The sequence below is a fragment of the Heliconius melpomene genome, chromosome 18 (genome assembly GCF_056956725.1).
Source record: "Heliconius melpomene rosina isolate 202511_hmr_F chromosome 18, ASM5695672v1, whole genome shotgun sequence".
Classification (NCBI taxonomy): domain Eukaryota; kingdom Metazoa; phylum Arthropoda; class Insecta; order Lepidoptera; family Nymphalidae; genus Heliconius; species Heliconius melpomene.
Genome location: NC_140406.1, coordinates 2,251,024 through 2,272,290, shown reverse-complemented (window position 1 = coordinate 2,272,290; position 21,267 = coordinate 2,251,024). Strand labels below are relative to the sequence as shown.

Below are 21,267 nucleotides of genomic sequence, written 5' to 3'. Positions count from 1 at the left end.
ATTCTGTATTTTTTAATTCTGCCAGGTAAATTCTAATTTATCAAATGTCAATTATTCCCACGAGTGGAAATCGAACCCACAAACGCCGCAGCCTGTCGCCTATATAACTTATATGCCATTATACGAGTATGTTGTCGTGGCATGCAAATATTAAATACAATTTTTAAATACGAATGTATGAAGCGTAAAATTAATTATGTAGATACGATATAAAGTACATATCTTCATGGTGACAGGTGACACACGCAGCGTTGTTATGCATGTTAATTTATGCAAAACAAGATTGTGCGAGATCTCTTATTGGAGCTTATCTCGCTGGCATTAATTTATTATATTTATTATCTTACGTAAATTGATATAGAGAGAGAAATTAGTGACTCTATTCTCTCCTTTTTTATGTACATTATAAATAAAAAAGGTTGTGGTCGCAGTTACCAAACTTCTTTTTACCAAAATTCTAAAATAAAACTAAATTCTTAATAAAACGTCCATTTTAAATCATTCCGTTACGCATAGTATGATTCAAATCTATAATTATTAAATAACATATTTGTTTCAAATTGTTGTTAAAATAATTTTAGGTTAACATGTTCGTACTATAATTTACTTTCGACTTAAACGATAAGTGTTTCCGCACACAAACGAAAATAGGCTTACTTTCGCTTTAACTGTTTGATCTTTCGGCCCTAAAATAACTACATTGGTTACTACTAGCTACAAGAGTATTTTATATTTCTATATATTTTAGTAATTTAATATATTTTTTTATTTATTTTATTATTCTCATACTGTATCACTTATATTACCAAGGGATTTAGTGTTAAAGCACTCTTTCCCCCATTTTCTGCCTTATTGATTAATTTCATTATAAAAATGCGATAGAATAATGAAACAAATAGATAATTGAGGCTATCTTGACGCAGTACAGTGTCCGAGTACTCCGCCACTCAACACAAGCTGAAAGAAATCATTTAGCAATCACTCCTTGTGAAGTAAAGTCCATTAATTTATGGGAATAGATAAAAGGGGAGAGATAATCTTGTTTTCCAGACATTAATCTAAAATTTAATAAAAAATAAGTATTACCTACGCAAAGGTACCGCTTGTATTTGGTTAAACCGACATCTACGTAATAAGCGGAACAAATAACAACACAAACACAACTGCGGGGCAATGAGTAATGACCGGTGTAAGCACACGCAATATCTGTACTCTGTATGTACGTATGGTAAATAAAGTTTATATATATTAGATATATATTTGTATATCAAATGAGATATTAGCTATAGGGTCCTTCGTGGCGAACGGTAAACTAATGGTAATTGGTTCGATTCTCAGTCAGGGGAATGTGTTGTATGTTTGGTTTGACGTGGATTGTGGGAAACGGAGTGACTTAACACTATTTTCACCCTGGTTACATTGATGTTTTTGAGATGTAGCGAACTTCTAAAAAGTGCTGGTTATAATTTCACATTTTATGTTTGATGCCGTTAGAGTATACATTATGGGATTCTATAGATGTAATAATTTGGTTTAAATATTTTCTAATTGTCAATGAATAACAAAATAACAACAATTAAAGATCTTATTAAAATATAAACATATAGAAAAATTTTTTTTTACCAGAAAACGAGACATTTTTTCATTAGTTATTACTGTGTAGGCAACGTGATCAAATCCGTGAATGTTAAATTAGTATACAATAAAGCATTATATCTCTAATAAACATCTAATACATATATTTTATATAGAAAGTACTAGGTCTTTGAATTTATACCATTTACTTGACGGTCCATATTGGCCGGATATACCCGGGGGAGGCCCCTACGAATAGTAAAGCACCATCGTTTGAAGCTACCCTTTGATATTTGAGTCGCTGTAAATAGGTTTCTTGTGATTCCTTTATTATATTTCCTTTTATAAAGCTTCTAATAAAGGCTTGGAAGGTTTTTTTATATAATATTATCAAGTCATAGATACGATTTTACTTGTTATATTTTTTTATTATGGTTGAAGCTATCGTTTTAATTTCAGATTTATTAGTGTAAGTTTAGTTTTTGGCCAGTTCATTTAATTTTAATTACGATATTTTCATATCTACCATCCACTTGTTCTGTATTTATTTTATACTTCACCCTAGAAATAACATAAAGTATAGTATTGAATTCCGCTATTCCGCAACGTTGTATCTCTTAACACTGTATGTCTTAACAATAGGTTCCCTCTGCCTATCTTACTTTATGTGGCATACAGTTTGAAGCCAAAAATATATTTTCTTGTGTGAACCTAAAACAATAAATATTATACAGAAGTTATCCTTCTACAATATAATTCAATATAAATAAAAGATTGAACGAAATCATTTTCCTGACAAAGGAAACTCTACACTCATCGAATAATCAGAACAACGAAACCAATACATGTCTATTAAATTGAATAATATTTTGAAAGCTTTGCGCATTGAGTGTATGGATCCGTTGAATTTCTTTGAAATATTTTTTTATATATTTATTATATACGTTACTACACTTTATTTGCGGCTTCCCCCGCGTGTATAATAATAACTTATCATCTTATTATTTTATTTGAAATATATTTCTCTATCTTAATAAGCTAAATATAAAAGGATATAAGAATATGTACTTTTATTTTGCAAACTACCCTCTTTTTCCTATCCCTTATAATCACATAAGACTGTAATTCAATATAACCGGAGTACGATCAAACTTAATCTGACCTTTGTATAAAAATAAATCGAGTTTTTGTCGATTGTTCAAGAAAAAATTATAAGGATATTATCTTGTTTACAGGGACTTATTGGATAGATAGTAATAAATCAAATTATATTTAAATTTTAATTATTCTTTATTTAAATATATTTTGGAGGCATTATTAAATCGTCGAAAGTATTATGGAAGAGTTAGAAAGGATTAGAAGGGGTCATGTGTTCAATTCCTATTTCAGAGTTATTATAATTATTTGTCCAATTTAATAAAGCAATATCGCCAATCACATAACAAAAACGGTGCAAGCAGTGTCTTAATATAATATTCTTCGTAAGATTTCTATATCAAATTGAATTTAAAAATAAAAATAATTAAACCCAACCAGAGGCCTATAAAACTTTTGCAAGTAAAAGCATGGAAATTCTGAAGTGTAGAAGTTGGTGGAACTGAAATAAACTAAAATTGGCGACTATTGTACGTTGAAGTTAGAAGCAGTAAAGTTTGGCTCGTTTCGTTGGTAGTACGTACCTGCCTACCTGCCTGCGGGTAATGAGATCGGGTTGGCCTTTCGTGACATGCTGTAGATGACAAACTTTTTTTCTATTATTTTTTTTAACGTTGACAATTTTTTCATATGTTGCATTCAAAAATTTATTAGATTATTTTATTATTTCCTTTTCACTTTACCTTTTTGAAGGAAATAAGAACGATAGTTACAAGTATATAAAAATTTCGACGTAGATAAGTAAAAATGTATCCCTAAAGCTCTTAAACGATATCTAAGAGATCTAAGAGACCTCTTAGATTAGATTAGGATTAGGTTTTAATTCTGTTAGGTAGAATTTTTATATATATAAGATTTTACACTCAAATAAATATGGATTAAAACAGAGATATTCATACTCTCGAAATATGGAATTTCAATTGATAAGCATCGTAATCAACCAAAGAACTCCCCGGTGCGCCACAACGAAATCAGTCATCGGTAAAGTTTACACACTTCAAATAATATAAAAATATTTTGCTTAATAATTTTAATAAGCGTCAAAAGCTTTGTGTGACGAAACAATTTTTTTAAAAACAAAACAATTTCCCAACATTTTGCAGAAATGTCGTTTCCAATCATGGCGGCGGGAAAATAGAGTTTGAAAGCTCTTACACAAAGAAAAATGCGGTCTTATATTTGCTCCAATTGAAAATTTCCACCGCGGATATAACGTGGATATTCTCTTCATACTTTCCCACGTACACTTTCAGAAGTGTCAGAGAGGAGCTTAACTAACTTTTATAGAACAATGTAGGCTTTAGATAAGCTTTGTTCCAAGTGTTATATACAAGTACGTGTTACGAAAGTCCTAATTATCATCGTTTCCTTTTGTTAGTGACAGTAAAAATCGGTGGCACAGTGGTAAAACAACCGTGAACACAAATGTGTGTGAAGTCGATTCTCGCTCAGGTAAATTACTTAGCTTCATTTTCATCACTTCGACAGCAAGACAAAGCGCGGCGCGGCGTTGAACTGCGCTGTTTAAAACTCAACAACAAGACATTGCGTCTGAAAAATCGTTTCTATTTTTTATCTATCCTGCTAAGCCGGGCAAAGCGTGAAGTTATTTTTTTTTTTTACATTGGTTAGTAACCTTTTCCTGTGTCTTTGGTTTTCGAAGATTACTAAGTTAAAGTACTGGTTATTTCTAAAATGTTGCAACAATGCTGGAAGCTTTATTATGCTAATATAATTTGCAAATAAAGTTGACAAACAATAAATACTCGATATAATGTTTCCAATAGAGCAGTCTATAGGAAGACGTCCTTTCAACTTCCACACTAAATACACATACAAAATGAAGTAATAATTGAAAAGACGACAACAGAAATAAAGAACTTAAGTAAGTTAGTAAGAAGTAAGTAAGTCGACATCGTTAAAAATATTGCTAAAAATAAGTCATAAATATTATAATAATCAGTAAAATTTTCACCCAGTTTTTGCGGTCCAGTTGTGTATAATAAATCCCTTATCAACAGCTCGGGCGCGACGTAAACAAGTGCTTTCTAGTCGGTCTTATCGAACTAATAGCATTGGAAGTAGGACAACAAATCTTAACACTCGAATAACGAATAAATCTCCAATTCGATTGGTTTGGAAAATAAATTTTGAATAAGACAAGTATTCAGATCTAAGATATTATAATCGTGATGTATAAATGACGGTGGAGGCTGTATATTTCCAAGATTAGTAGTTTTATGGGAAAACGAGCAACACGTTCGTTTATTTAACTTATGTTAAAATGTTATTTTTTTCCAGATAGTTCAAGAAATTCCATTTAAGTTTCATGGTCACATGTCAAATTTTAGTTTGTTCATGTCCAATAGTTTGTAAGCAATGAGTTTTGTATTTAAGATTCATAAGTTTTGAGGCTGTGTGCCGGATACAGCATGAAGCCGATATATATATAGGTAGGACTATTTCAGCTCTTAAAAATTTACATAAAAAGATTCTAATAATGCATCACTCTTTTTTTCGGGAATAGTAAGTACCTATATGTTGAATTCCAGCTAAAAACTTAAAACGGAGTATTTTGACAATATATATTTTTTGGCTAACCTTAACAGCCCAAAAATGCATTATAAAACGTGAAACTATAAAAAACAATAGATTAAAAAAACGGTCCATGAAGTAAAGCTTTCATATATTTCAACTCTTCGAGGCGATAGATCCTGGATATGCAGTCTTAAATATCCTTTTACCATTAAGTCTTATCTGCATCTAAATAAATTTCTAGTGATTTGTAACGTTTTGTAATAACTTAGATAAGTTATCATGTAAGTAATTTGCATTGACTACCGCGTAACTTGTTTTAGCTTAGTGTACTTCCTCTAGTATACGTGTAATCTATATCTATACTTAGAAAATCGTGGCTGATCGATTTCTGTCCATAGAAGATGTATAAGAAAAATTGTAATTAGGATATTTAACAATGTAATAGAATCTAAAATAATGATTTTGTCTGTTTTTGTCGTTTTGTATTTGTAGAATCAGAAACGGCTTAACCGATTTAAATGCAGTTTTAACTATTACAAATTATCATTTTAAAAACAATATCTATATGTTGCCAACTATTCAATACTAAATTGAATGCTAAAATAGTCATTTTCTCACGAGAACTACATGTTCGATCTGAATATTAAGTGTTGTTCTTGTAGGTCACTTACTAAACGTGTGCCTAACATTTTTTTTTTGCTTCACGCCGTATCTCGCACATAGCAGGGTAGGGAGAGCAAACCTAAGATTTAAAACTATTATGCCTTGTGTTTTTTTTGTATGCATTTTCATACATCACCCATGTGATATTATGTGTTATGTTTGTATAAATTTAACATTTTCAAGAAACATTTTTAATTTATTTCCTTCTTACCAATTTAGTTCTCTACTTTATTGACACCCAATATAAATATTATCACAGTAAAAAAATAGTTCCATGAGAAACAAAATGATACGTGAACCTTGAAAGCTTTCAAAGGATTAAGTTGATACATGTCAATAGATTAAATTTTTATGTCACATTTCAATTACAAGGTAAAAGTAAATTAAGAAGGGAAATCATACCATTCAGAACTATTAAAAAATATAACGTATGTAATTAGATACCAAGACTGTTACATTTAATCCTACAAAAAATAATTTACGTATTTTTTTTTGCTTGGATTAATTTATCTTAAATTTAATATAAGAAGTCGTTCTTTAACATACTGTTCAATTATATTTGTAATACAATATCATATTTGTAATACAAATTGACAAAACTTTCCAAAAAACGAAAAGCTTCAAAAGATAACTCCGCTCCGTCTTTTAACAATTCATTTTACCTATTACCCAAAATCATTTGAAATTATTGAAATTCTCACAAATTTTATAATACATATATCGTATATTATTTATTATTATACTATTTTCATTTTTTCGCAAGACGTCGAATCATGCACTGGCTTTAATAGCGGCTTGAAAGCGGAGAACAGAGTGCTTTACCACTAGGTTCACTCTACCTTCATCACTACGCAACAATAACTAACTAATACAACATGAAACTAAAAAAAATATCGTAGACTAAACACAGATTTTGTTTCCAGGTGTGGTTGTGATGTCATGGTGGTGGGCAGTGGCGCTTCTAGCGCTGGCCGCTCGCGCCTCGCCCCGAGCCGGCCCCGGTGAGCTATTTTACAGTAAGCATTATTGCACTTTTCCATTTCATTTCAATTTCCTGAAATTCACATGTCGTGCAAGTAAAATCTTTGAAAAATCTTGGTTTGGGAATCTGTGAAGGAAACTATTGGTGTTACTTATATCACACTACAGAAGTGAGAAGATGAAACCTATTGAAACACTGGGATAAATTGGGACTCTATCTTTCACTTGGTCAAAACGATAGATACATATCTATCGTAGTAAATAAATAACTATAACAAGTTACTTTAAAACGAAAATTAACTTTAGTGCACAATTAATTTCAAATATTTGTTCCTTTTTTAATTTTAAATTTTATTTATTTCTTAAATCGGAGGAGGAAAATAAAATAACTTACCACAAATTTCCTCTTCCTTTTATATAAAGAAAATCACAAAAAAAAAGCCTGAACAGTATAAAAAAATATCGATTTGCATTCTATAATACGCTCACGTCAGATATAATAAGGCGTCCCGATACAAGACGCCAGCGAAAGTGTATGAGCATGACAACCTATGGTTGGTTGAGCAAAGATCGACCAAATTATTCAAAACGAAAGTGAGATTCGTCTGACGCGCGTGTTCGATGCTTGCTTTTTGTAATATTGAAGAGACGTAACGAGGTGTTGTTTTCTCTTAAAAGTTATTTGAATATATTTTTTTTTATTATTTATTAAAAAAAAACACAAAATTTATAGTCTTGACGGTAAAAAGTAATGCTTTTTGTTGACGACCTTGACCAATGACGATTATGGATGAGCTATGACGCCAATGCATTATTCGATATTTGAACCCGTTATTAACTGCAATTGATAAGCAAATAGTTGTAGAATAGTACTGTTAGTAAAATAACCTACTATAATCATATTTTGGTAAATAATAATTAAAATATTGATGATTGATGAATGATGATTGATGAATATTTTAATGAAAATATATTTGTTTGTAAAAGAAAATATCTAAATGATTATAATTGAATTCTTAATGCTCATAATGTAATAATGTATCATATCAATATAAGAAGTGACCCTTAAAAATTACAACCTTCACAGCCTCTTTGTGTAACTAAAACCTATTGTTATAAATTATTGTCTACTACGCAAGATTCAAACATTTGCTTAACTTGCTTATCACGTATTTCCATCTTATCATTGATTTCTTATCACGTATCAGTTTTGCTCAAGTTATTTAACCGATCTCACGTTGCAACATTGTAAAGATGCACTTTCTTTTATTCTATATCCGATCTGCATTCCAGTTTGATGTAATGACGTTTTTATATAGATAATTATTCGATCTTAAGTATTTGACGGCTTAAGACATAAACAGGTAACAGACATAAAAGGTTTACTTTTTTTTATATTCATGCTATATCCTGCACATAGCAGGGTGGACAAGAGCAACCTGGGAATCTGGGAACAAGGAACCTGGGAACTTAGTGGTACTTTCGTTCCTCCTTTTACGAAGAATTCTGAAGGTAAAGAGTGGTAATCAATCAAGTATTCATAGTTTTGAACAATCTCGAGTGGGTTTCTTTTAAAATAAATATAAAAATAATTTTAAAAAGTTTTAAATTAGAATGAGTGAAAAATGACAAAGCAAATACAAATAAATCACAAGTTTGTTCCGCAAGAGAGGATTTTAGTTACTTACTTGAGATACTGATCAAACGCTGCCTTTTAACGATCTTACACTTTGAGACAAATTTACTACATGTTCATTAGTCATGAATATAGCCATGGCGAATGCCCATAAGCGTGTGGCTGTAAACGCGACAGGTTGTGGGTTCCATTCCCACTTGAGGAAATGAAATATTTAATATTTTATATATTTTTGTTTGAGTCCGAGTTTGTGTTCTGCGATCACGTGATGCCTCCAGAATTCAACAGAAAATGAATAGCGAAGCGTGTTAACATTAGGCTTCCTCTGTGTATCGTGCTACTTGCTGGATGTCGTGATAGGACAGCATGAAGCTGAAGTGAAGTCGTTACTCTGTATTTTAGGCAAACCTAAAAAAATATATGTCGCTTGTCACTTGACACATGATGACATTCCGTATCCATTTTAATCAGCAAAATGTCGCATATAGTTTATATATATGCATGTAAAACTTAATCTTATTATCGTCGCTCGTAAACCTGAATCCTCTTTTGTTTACGACTGTCGGTGCTTTGCCAAGCTTTAAAGAAGTTTACAGCATATTAACAATTTAGCACTAAGCTATTTATACAACTCTACGGTTATAAATATTTAATGTAAGCTTTGTTTCGTACATTTTCTTTGCCAGTGTCTTACTTAAATTCTTATCCTGATATTGGTATACCTAATTCTAAAATTAGTTAATGATAACGGAAAATAGAACTGAAACTGAACTGTAAAACTGAACTGTGGACTATAATTTCGTAGTAAGTTATCAGATCTTACAACTTAGATCTTGTGACAGTCAAATAAGCCTACATTCCAAGGCGGCCGAAACCTTGTCATTATCGTAATAATACTTAATTTTCTTGCTAAGAGCTAGCGTATTCCCACAAGGGAGACTAATTAAAGTCAATTTATCGCCCTGTCCTGTCTCTACATCCATCCAATATTCTCTCATGACGTGAGCCATCTTCGGAATTATCGTTATTTATATGGACCGATAATAACTTGATCGTAATTTATGACATTATACCATCAGGCTTGTTAAGTGGTTAGTAAAATTGATTGATATGTGAAGATATAGGTTCGATTTCCACCTACAGTATATATGTTGAACATATGGAAATAAATGTGGGCCATAAAGGTTTTTAATGATGTATGCATAGTAGGTTCTTACGTGGTAGTTGTAAAAAAGTATTTTTCTTTTGTTATTTGATAACAAATTTTATAGGCTATAGTGCATTTCATTCACTATTTAAATATTTCAATATTGAAAGTCTTTAAAATTTTTTACGAGCCATCTTAATAATAAATAAAAATATTCAATTATAAGTACAGCTAAGATTGTACGTTGTGAAAATTTAAATTTCCTGTTATTTTTTAATATGCTTGAACACTTTCTTTTAACTACTAATAATTATATACTCGTCCGTCCGCCCTATAAGAGGGCAGTAACGCTTTTACTTTTTTATAATGTTGACGAGCAAGGTCAAAAGCGTTTTATTTGTCTTTTTAATTGTTTTTACTTTCATTATAGTTGCAAAGTTGAAAATTTTATACTTAAATAACTTTGACCTGCTACTCTGTGCTTTGAAATAGAATTTTATAACAAATTAAAAAAAGAAATCGATAAGGTTAGTTAGGTTAAAATTAATTCAAATATATTGTTTTTTAGTTTCACTCCGTATATCATTATGACAGGGTAACAGGGTAAGGAGAGGGAAGTGTATTAAACACTACCACTACACTATCATTATCAGAGCACGTAAATGGTAATATGCAATATTTAATTTCCTCGAATGGGAATCCAACCTACAACCTGTAGCTTTACAATCATACGCTCCTGCCTCTGCGCCATGGCTGGCCTCGAATGGTCCCAGTTTCCTCTACAGTCAAATTACGGAAAATGCAGTAAAAATGAAAACAATAGTTGTAAATTTGTCAAACATTGCTAGATTTTACATTTATGTTCACATAAAAACGGTTAAAGCGTCGCAAATTTCAGCAATTTACGACTCGATTTTTTATACTCAATCCACGCTCGTATACAATCTAAACAAATATAAAAGAAAAATTAATGACAATATAAAACCGGGTAGCGTTTGTTTTACGATGTGTTAAATTTTGCGCTTTAAGTGGATTGTTATTTTAGTGCTTATAAAACGCATTCGGCTTTTTTAACACCTTCCAGCCCTTAGTGTTTTGTTTTTTATTGTTTACATCTAACTGTGCAGTAAACAATTGTAAAATAATAAAATATAATTTAAAAACAATCTTCAAATATCTTTCAGTTACCTAAATATAATAACATCCAGAAATGCTTGGGTACGTATGTCAATATCAAAAAGGATCAACTTAATACAACTTTTAGTTTTCGAGAAATTCGTGGAAATTTAATATTTATTTGTAGTAATTTATATTTATAATTTATATTTTATAAAAGTAATAAGATTTAAATAATAAAATAATACATAATTTACCATTGTTGAACTAACTATGCTATGTTCTTCATATGAGTATAAGCAAAGAATAAACATCTTAGAGATCTCATGTTCCATTCTACACTTTCCAACAAATCAGATACGATTTAAATTTAACGTGATTTGAACCTGCAATCACCGCCTGCAGTCTGCAATATGACAGACCGTTAAATAAATGCAGACTTCCTTTCACGAATCAAATTACAATCGATGGTGTAAAAGCAGCAGAGGTCAAACGATAACGTTTACAGAGATTGCTCTAGATCGTGGGTGAAACCAGATCAGGGTGGCCAACTTTTAGAACAATAATATCGGGATAATTAGACAATATTTTTTTTATATTAAAAAAAAAACATACAAGTTCTTTGTGTTGCTATCTATATTTTCGAAAATAATTTTGATCCCGTTGCTTATCCATTTTATTTTTCACTAATTGTATTATATATTTTCTTAGCGTAACATGCTATCAAATGTTAAAATAAAAAAAAAAGCCTTGAAAGGTCAAGTATTATAATTTCGTAAGTATTTTTTAAATCAGGACTGTTTCAGTAAAATTGAGAAGTGTGGAAAAGACTGTAACCAGATACTACCTAAGGGCGAATAAAATGGAAGTGGCATCTGTCTGTGGGAACTGGGTCACGACTGTCAGTTTGACTGTCAAAAACGTGCACTTGACAGCTTTCTTGGGTGTAGGTACTCGTGTAAAAATAAAATATATTTTAATTTTGTATGTTATAATAAAAGAAAGGGCTTGTGATTTTTTTATAGCGTCGATGAAAAATAAAATTGGCGAGTATTTAATGATGTTTTTTATTATTTTTTTACTTTATATATTGTGTAAGCACTACCAATATCGAAGACTTAAAAATTGAGTTGTCATTTTAATATAGATATAGTGTGTTTATCAAAAAGTATTTTTTAATAAATAAACTGTATTAGAGGCCGTCTAGGTACAGTGGCACAAGTGTGTGCCTGTAAACACAGTCACACACTTGTGCCAAGGGTTCGGTTCCCGCTTGAGGAAATTAAATGTTAAATATTTTAGATTCTTCGCTCGCGTGAGGAGTTCCGCCACTCGACTCGGAATTTCTCCAGAATCCGGCAAAAAATGGGGAGCGAAGTGTCTTATCACTAGTCTCCCTCTGCCTATTCTGTGCGGAATACAGCCTGAATTTGAAAAAATCACAAATGAGTATAAGCAATAAGATCACACAACGATTGGGTTAAACAACAATGACTTTAATTAATAGCTATTGAAAGCAATAACGTCCTTTAAGCCCTCAGTCCCATGTTGACTAATTATTCTTAATTATTGTCGATCCTGGAATAATCACTGTGATCTCTCGAAATGAAATCCCTATCATTCTGATAATTAATCTACGTAATTAAGTTACGAGTATCTAATCTAGATACGTCTCACAGAGATGAGATGATGGTCAGATTGGGAACTTCCTTTTAATACAAATTGTTAAACAAATAAATGAAAAATAAAAAAAAAATTACAATTTAAATACTTTAATGTTGTTAACAAGCGGTGCTGATACGCCTATAGCCCAAATGAAATATAATTATTCCTCATTAAAATGAAACCCAAAACTACTCACACATAATGCCAGATATTTTTGACGTTAATTATAATGAAGCCAGTCGTGGTAGAGGGGCACAAGCGTAGGACTGTAAAAGCGACAGGTAGTGGGTTCCATTATCATTCGGAGAAATAAAATATCATACATTTTCATTTTCTCGCTCTGGTAACGAGGCTAAACGCGGCGTTAAGTTCCGCCACTTAACACGCAATGCCAGTATTTGGCGGAAAGTGGGAAGCTGAAGTGTCTTAATGGGATCTAGTTAAGATTAAGTTCCCTGATACCCTCTGCCATGCTATATAAAAGTCATATATTTTATATTATTACCATTTCTATTTCTATATCAGCAATGGTCAGTTCTAGGGCAGCGCTAGGGCTCCCGTGCAAACAGTTTCACCGACACGAAAGTTGACGATTGACGATTGAGAACAAATGACTTGTCGTGACTAAGATGAGTTAAGTTTACTTTCCGTCTACTTATATATGAAACGAGTTCTGTGCTTGTGTGAAATTTACTGTTTCTAAGTGGTGAATGGGGCTTAAATTATCTATATTTAGTACGTTTGTGTATAATGTTTTTCTATGTTTTTTAGTATACAGAGAAAAGCAGTGAAAGAGATTAGTGATTCATTATTTCATATTCTATTCTTCGTTAGTATGCCATTGCGGGGCAATGGTAAAGCCAAATAAGATTTATGTAAAGATAATTTTGACCTTTTCGATTTCGATCGATTTTTGTTTCGCCTTTTTTCGGCATTTTTAAATGAAACTGAAAATTTTGACCTTTGCTCTTGTATATTTTTTTAGCATACAAGGGGTCGATTATTTGATATTTTATTTATAAACTTTTAATTAATATTTATTATTTTACCCCTTATTTTTATAGATTAAAAATTAAATTGATCCGTGTTCAAAATCAGGGAGTGTGCCATGAAATAAAAAGTATTTTATATATCTTACGTAAATGTCAGTCGTCCGCACCTATTATTAAATTTAAATTTATGACCACTCGAAACACAATTTCACGGGAAAGTTGGTTACCGATAAAACTGTGTAAACAAACGTAAAGTACGATGTGATTACCACTTTAAAATTTTAGCCGTGACTTTTATGCTATATAATAAGGAGATAAATTTTGACACGTAAATGGAAAATGTGACTGACTGACCTATTTGATGTTTTAAAATTAAATATATATTTTTTTGATAACATTAAATATTAGGCCTCAATGGCTTGCGTCTGAGTATATAGTAAATATGATGGTAATGGGTCTGATCTTATCAAAACCAGGTGCAGCGTTAGGTTCCTCCATTCGACACATAAGCCGGGCGTAAATGTACAACGGACTGACTTGTCTTTACTATGCATTTTTTCCCTATGCATCCCGGATAAGCGTGTAAGTAGAAAAAAAATAAAAATACTAACCTAATTTATTCTTTATATCTAATGCAATAGAAGAAAACTAAAAAAGTCTGTGAACGAGAAATGAAAACCGGTAACGATAGATGGTTGTCAAGAAACCAAGAGACTTTCTTATTATAAATAAAAAAAATAACATTTCAGTTTGATAAATAAAAAAAAATTGAGGCCCTCGCGTCGCAGCGGCACAGTGGTCTTACAATAAACGGCACAATTGTAGGTTCGATTCCTATTCGGGGGAATGAAATATTTCCGCGATTATTTGGTAACAAGACAAAGCTATGCGTTGAGTGCCGCTGCTCAATCAATATAAAAGATTTAAAAGGCCAGAAGCACACCTGCAGCTCCTCTGGTGTTACACGTGGTCGTGCGCGGCGGTGATCACTTGACATCAGGTGACCCATACATTAGTTTACCTTGTCTTTTCCATAAAAAAAATTTGGGCTGAGCACGGCGGACACTGTCTTAACATAAGGTTTTAATTTGCAATGCTATCAGCGAGATACATGCATGAAGCTAAAAAAAATGAAAAATATAACTGTTTAAACGTACTATAGAGGAAACTCGCAGTAAAGCTCTCATAAAATTATTTTACAACATACTAGTTGCTCATGACATTCAAAGTTACAAGCACTCGCCATTTTATTTTGCTTTAAAAATAATGATTTTTTAAACATTTTTGCTGTAATATTATAACATTTTATTATTTCCAATTCCGTTTTAGGTTTTAAATTGAATCAAAGCAGAATCTATAGAATATTTTCTTCTGTGTATTCTCTCTCAGTGGTTATGAACATATCTGCTAAACTTCTAAAAGTTGAAATTTGGCATACAGTTAGGAGAGCACTAAAAGTGATTTCCCGAAACTCCTACGTCCAGGATCTACATCTACGTACAGGATAAATATTTATTTAATGTCTTAAAATCCACACAAACTAATTTGATATCTAATTTTCATATATACAAATGATAATTTCATATACATACATACACACATATATATGACGGCGCGCTGCTATGTATTAGTTTTAATTATAATTTCACAATTATTACGTTTGGATGTTAATTGTTTTATGTATTGGATTATATTAGAAGAATATTTAAAATGGAGCGGGTAACCCCGAATAGGGTAGTAGGTGTAGCCACGAGGAATAGCAGACGTCATTGGTTGACAGCTATGGCGTGAGATGTTCACCAATTAACCTATTGGCTCCTAATCTATTGTAATTTTGTTAATCTTGTGATATTTATTGTAAAACTCTTATGTAAACGAGTAATAAGACATTGTAGAATATAAATGTGATTTTTATTTAAACATCTCTGTTGCTTCAACGCCCACAAATGAATAGTAACAGCCAAGACCGCTTTGAGGCCCCTTCTGATGCTTCTACATCAGAAGTGGGATTACCAGCAACGAATAAGGAACAAAATACAGAACAGAGTGTTAAAATTTGACAAGATGTGAAAATTGTAAAAAAATGTGAAGTTGAAAATTTATTTTGACATGCAGAAACAAACATTTACGGGAGCCATTAGTATAATAATAATAATAATAATAATACTTTATTGCACATGAAAAGAAAATATATACATATAAAATTTACACAGAAAAAAAAAAGAAAGAAAAGAAAAAGAAAAAGAAGGATACATAGGTACTTAAATTAACATGTGCAATGGCGGCCTTATCACTGCAAGTGATCTCTTACAGGCAACCATTAAAAGTGCAGGACTTATGCAAGAAATTATAGTAGTAAGTAGTAGCGCAAAAAGTATTATTTAACAAAGTAAAAAAAAGATATATAATTATATAAATAATATATATATATTTATTTAATACACATACATACACATATAAAAACATATACACACAAACTACATACATACATACATACATACACATACATACATACATACATAGACACATACATACATACATATTAAAATAATACGGAAATGTATACATACGTACATATTATGATACTTTATTTTAAATATTGTTCTAAGTAGTAATTTTTAAGCCTACGCTTAAAAATATTTACTGACGGAGATCGTCTAACTTCACCTGGCAGAGCATTCCAGAGTTTTACTGTTTGGACAGTAAAAGAGTCTCCATAGCATTTAGTGTGACATGAGGGGATTTCTAGGAGGTTGTTGTTGCGGGAACGAAGGTGTTGGGAGTGGAGGGCGTTCGACCCCAAGAACTTAAACCGTTCTTTGAGGTACGAAGGAGTGACAGGGTGGTAAAGGATTGTGAAAAGGAGAGTGAGAGAGTGTAATTGTCGTCGGTCTTTTACAGTGAGCCATTTAAGCTGAGTACGGTATTGTGTTACGTGATCAAACTTTCGCAATCCAAAGATAAATCGGATTATAAGATTCTGCATCCGTTCAAGCTTATTTAGTAGTTGTTGAGATAAATCTAAGTAACACGAGTCGGCATAATCAAGTATAGGGAGAAGAAGAGTTTGAGCCAATGAGATTTTAGTCTTTAATGGTAGTAGGTTCTTCCATCTTCTCAAACTTCTTATAGCACAGAAGATCTTACGGCTGAGCTCGGCAATTTGAGGCGACCAAGAAAATGTGCTGTCCATTCTGACTCCTAAGTTCTTGACACTATCACTAACCTCTAAGCAGACATTGTCAAAAAGGATTTGAGGGAGATTTGGTTTTATTTTAAATAACTGCTTAGGATGCCCAAACATACATACATTAGATTTACTTGGGTTAATAGATAGTCCGAACGATTTACTCCAAGAACTAATTAATTGTAAATTGGAATTAATTTCATCTATCGCTCTGGGCGTGTCATTAGCAGGTACCGTCTTATAAATTTGTAAATCGTCGGCGTAGAGATGATAAGATGTTGATATATGTGGAGTGAGATTGTTAATAAAAATGGAGAACAGTAAGGGAGACAGCACACCTCCTTGCGGTACGCCAGCGCCTAAATGACATTGAGAAGTATGCTTCCCGTCATGCTTAATGCTTTGAGTGCGGCCGTGAAGATATGAGGAAAACCATTCAGTAGCTTTTGAAGAAATGTTAATGGACCTTAGAATTGCTAAAAGGATGTCGAAGTCAACTGTATTGAACGCATTAGAAAAATCCAATAACGCAAGTACAGTAACCTGTTGGTTATCAATGCCATGTCTAATGTCATCACATACTTTGTTGAGTGTTGTAACTGTACTATGGCCAGGACGGAAGCCGGACTGGAAAGAGGACAGGATATTGTTTTTATATAGGAACAGGTATAGCTGGTCGTGCACAATGCGTTCAAGTACTTTGGAAAGGAAAGGAAGTATGGAAATTGGACGATAGTTTGAAAAGGAAGTGGGGTTGGATATTTTTGGAATAGGGATCACTAATGCATGACGCCAAGCATCAGGAAATTCGCAAGAGGATAAGGAGTAGTTGAAAATGTGACATAGGATAGGAAGAACTGAATTAAGGGTTAACAAAATCATGCGTCGGCTTATGTTGTCGCTACCTATCGCATCAGATTTGATAGCCATCACATGCCTTCGTACTTCTGCTGGAGTAACAGATGTAAATAGAAAGGGGATAGTTAAAGGATCAGGAAGTAGTGATAGTGATTGGAGGGTTTTCATTTTGGTATTACTATTCATCCGATTGACAGTTGAGAAAAACCTATTTAGGCTTTCTAAATCCATGCAGTTGCTTATGACAGATGAATGTTTTGTACGCCTTCCGCCTATACCCATCGCGTCCAGAAATTTCCAAGTTTTTTTAGAGTTGTTACTGTCAATTGATGCGTGAATGTAGCTACGCCGAGCATCTCTGCAAGTCCTATTGCATCTGTTCCGTAGTATTTTGTACTTATGCAAGTTTTCATTAGTAGGATTTTTCTTGTATTTGGACTTTGCAGTATTGCGTTTAGCCATAAGTAGCTTAATATCCTTAGTCAACCACGGAGCGGGGAGATGTTTTAATTTAATAGGCCTAAGAGGTGCATGAATATCAAATAGTTCGATCAAAAGGGAATTAAAGATGTTTATTTGGTCGTTGACAGACTTAGCGCCAAATATACAATCCCAGTCGATACAATTTAAATCATGCATTAATTTTTCATTGTCTATGCTATTAAAGCATCTTCGCATCACCACTGTAGGTTTAAGCTTAGGTGGGCGGATTTTATAGGATAGATAAATTAAGTCGTGATACGAAAAGGCATCAGCTGATATTTGGCCAAATGTAGCAACATTCTCTGTTGAAGAGACTATCATAAGGTCTAGTAAGGAAGGCGCACAGCCAGGGAATAGATGGGTTGCATTGGAGGGTAGTATTTCAAGGTTGGAACTGTCAATTATAGTTTTGAGTCGATTTGCGCGTGTGTCTTTTTTAATCAAACATGTATTAAAATCACCCATTATAATAGTATGATCAACTCCAGGAATATATTTTTCTAGGAGAGTCTCAAATACATCAAAATAGTTTATGTGTAGCGTAGGACTATAAAAGACACCAAGTAAAAGCTTTAGCGAGCCAAACAGAACTTCAATAATTATATGCTCTAAGGAATTCGAGTAGGCTGAAGGGGATTTATCTAAAATAGTAAAGGGAATGTGACTACGAAGGTAGATAGCTACACCCCCTCCACCCTTTTCTGTCCTATCATTCCTTATAAGATGGAAACCTGGTAAAGCATAAGCCGTTGAAGGCAAGCAAGGTTTCAAAAACGTCTCAGATACAAGTAATGCGTGAATGTTTGTAACGTCAAAAGAGTCGAGTAAATCTGGATAATGGGCGGGAATACTTTGCGCATTGATGTGCACGACATTAAAGTTTTTGGAAAAGGAACTAAGTTTGGAATTTAACAAGGAATTAAGAGGCTCCGGGTCAGGAATGCTATGGAAACTGTCATCGGATGCCGTTGAAGCACACTGGTGAAATGTGTCATTATTTGTGCTGTGGCTACTAGAACTCATATTATAATGCATACTTTATTTATATATAAATATGATTATACGTAAATTAACAATATAAATAACTAAATAATAAAATAAATAATATAATATTATAATAACAAAATTAATATATATATATATATATATATATATATATATATATATATATATAATAAAATATTATAATAATAAAAAACACCAATAAAAAAAAAAAGAAAAACCTAAAATCTATAGTAATCAATTAAATTACATCACATGCCTGCCAGCAATCAGTTATTAAAATAAAACAAACTTAATTAGACAAAATCAAATAGAGTACTTAATATAAATAATACAATAGTGAGCGTAAAACGAAACATTGCAATATCATATGCTATCTGTGTCAAAAACCACTGTTTATGATATTGTCCTAGATCATTGACAAGTTAAATGTCAACTGTCAATATGTCAACCACAACGAGTAAACATTAATTTATTATCATAAAGTTTGTAAAAATTGGGGGTAAACATTTAGTAATTTAAGCAACATTAAGATTATACAGGATATTGACACATAATACATAACACATAAAGGTAAAAATGCTGTATTACCAGCAAATATACAGAGTAAATGAGATAACAAGTAGGTTACTTTTTAATCACTCTCTTCGCACGCGCAGCTTGCGAAACAGGCTTTGCATTGGTAACCCCAGAATTTGAGCCCACAACAGATGCTTTATTTACAGATTGTATCTCAGATGCGCCATAGATATTGTCTAGTTCAGTACACGAATAAATATTATGTCGCTTACCATCAGGCCCAATAACAATAACAGTGCCATCCTTTGTCCAGCACTTACCAATACCACAGCGTTTACGGGCCACCATGAATATGTCATGCCTTGATTTGGTAAGAAATTCCGACAGAGTGATGCCAGTGCCCTTTAAATTTGTTTTAGCAAACCAGACTTGATTCTTTAAGGTTAACTCACGAAATTTCAAAAGTATCGGTCTTGGCTTATTAGAAGTTGTGGTACCCAAGCGCTGGCAGCGGCTAATGTCATCAGCATCCAGTTCAGGCATTTTTAAATGGTTGGATAAAACCTTCACAGCAACATTACAAGCACTTTCACTTTTTTCCTCAGGAACTCCGTGTAGTAGTAAAATCTTTCTCCTGCTTCTCATATCAAGGATGTCATACTGCTTAGAGAGAATATTAATTTGCAGTTGAAGACCTTCCAGTGCACTCAACACAAAAGATCGGAAAGTATTGAACTGAGCGGCAATATGTGATGTTGGACTTGCCGCTGGAATTGCTGAACTTAGATTCTGTTGAAACTCCGCCATTTTAGTGTTGAATTGTTGTGATAGTTCTTGCATAGACTGCTTAATGGCTTCCATAGTGCTACTGTCACTCACGATTATAAAGAACTGTTATAGTATATAGATAATTGTGCAGATATTTTTGTAGGATTAATAGCTGACAGGTTGGTGACTATTAATGCATTACTTATTAATAAATATTTTCACTTATAAATTATAAATACTATTTTTTTGACAAAATTTTTGGGAGCTATGTCAGTGGCTGTGTGGCGACGAGTAGTCTCTGTGGCGACGAATGGCCTGTGTGGCGACGAGTGGCCTGCGTGGCATCGAGTAGCCTGTGTGGCGACGAGTAGCCTGTATGGCGACGAGTAGCCTGTGTGGTAGCAGCTGGCCTGTGTGGCAGCAGCTGGCCTGTGTGGCGGCAGCTGGCCTGTGTGGCAGCAGCTGGCCTGTGTGGCAATGACTAGCCTATGTGGCAAGTAGTAGCCTGTGTGGCAATGGCTGGCCTGTGTGGCAAAAAGTAGCCTGTGTGGCAATGACTGGCCTGTGTGGCAATGACTGGCCTGTGTGGCAATTACTAACCGTTGTGGCAATGACTTGTCTGTGTGACTGTTAGCCTATGTGGTATTGACTAACGGATGTGACATTTGTAAGATTGTTATGTTTGCCTTATACGAAACATTTCGTAGTATTTGTAATACACTTATAAAATTGTATTCACTATGAGTTCACTGTTACATCCACTAAGGGGAGATATTGTGTGGTCAGGAAGACCGAACGGGAAGTATTGCAAAGCACTATGTTTATTGTTCACAGATTGAACCTATGCACACGAGGGCGTGTGACGATGCAGGACGGCCGTGACGGCGCGCTGCTATGTATTAGTTTTAATTATAATTTCACAATTATTACGTTTGGATGTTAATTGTTTTATGTATTGGATTATATTAGAAGAATATTTAAA

At 32.9% G+C, this 21,267-nt stretch overlaps 2 protein-coding genes across 3 annotated transcripts in view; one reads left to right on the top strand and one right to left on the bottom strand.

Moving 5' to 3' along the window:
* Sb (serine proteinase stubble) overlaps nt 1-21,267 on the top strand; it is a 98,693-nt gene that overhangs the window by 46,383 nt on the left and 31,043 nt on the right. The window contains exon 3 of one of the 2 annotated variants that reach the window (XM_085201997.1): nt 6,855-6,932. In XM_085201997.1, the coding sequence (XP_085058123.1) occupies nt 6,855-6,932 (78 nt within the window). Of the gene's footprint in view, nt 1-6,854; nt 6,948-21,267 lie in introns of both variants that reach the window. The other variant, XM_085201996.1, reaches the window with a different exon arrangement.
* On the bottom strand, nt 19,568-20,547 carry LOC146529153 (uncharacterized). Its single transcript, XM_085201828.1, has one exon. It carries the CDS (start codon nt 20,376-20,378, stop codon nt 19,626-19,628), a length of 753 nt encoding a protein of 250 aa, XP_085057954.1. The 5' UTR covers nt 20,379-20,547; the 3' UTR covers nt 19,568-19,625.

Excerpts from the sequence above, each read along its gene's own strand:
- LOC146529153 (XM_085201828.1), bottom strand. The coding sequence starts at position 20,378 with ATGGAAGCCATTAAGCAGTCTATGCAAGAACTATCACAACAATTCAAC.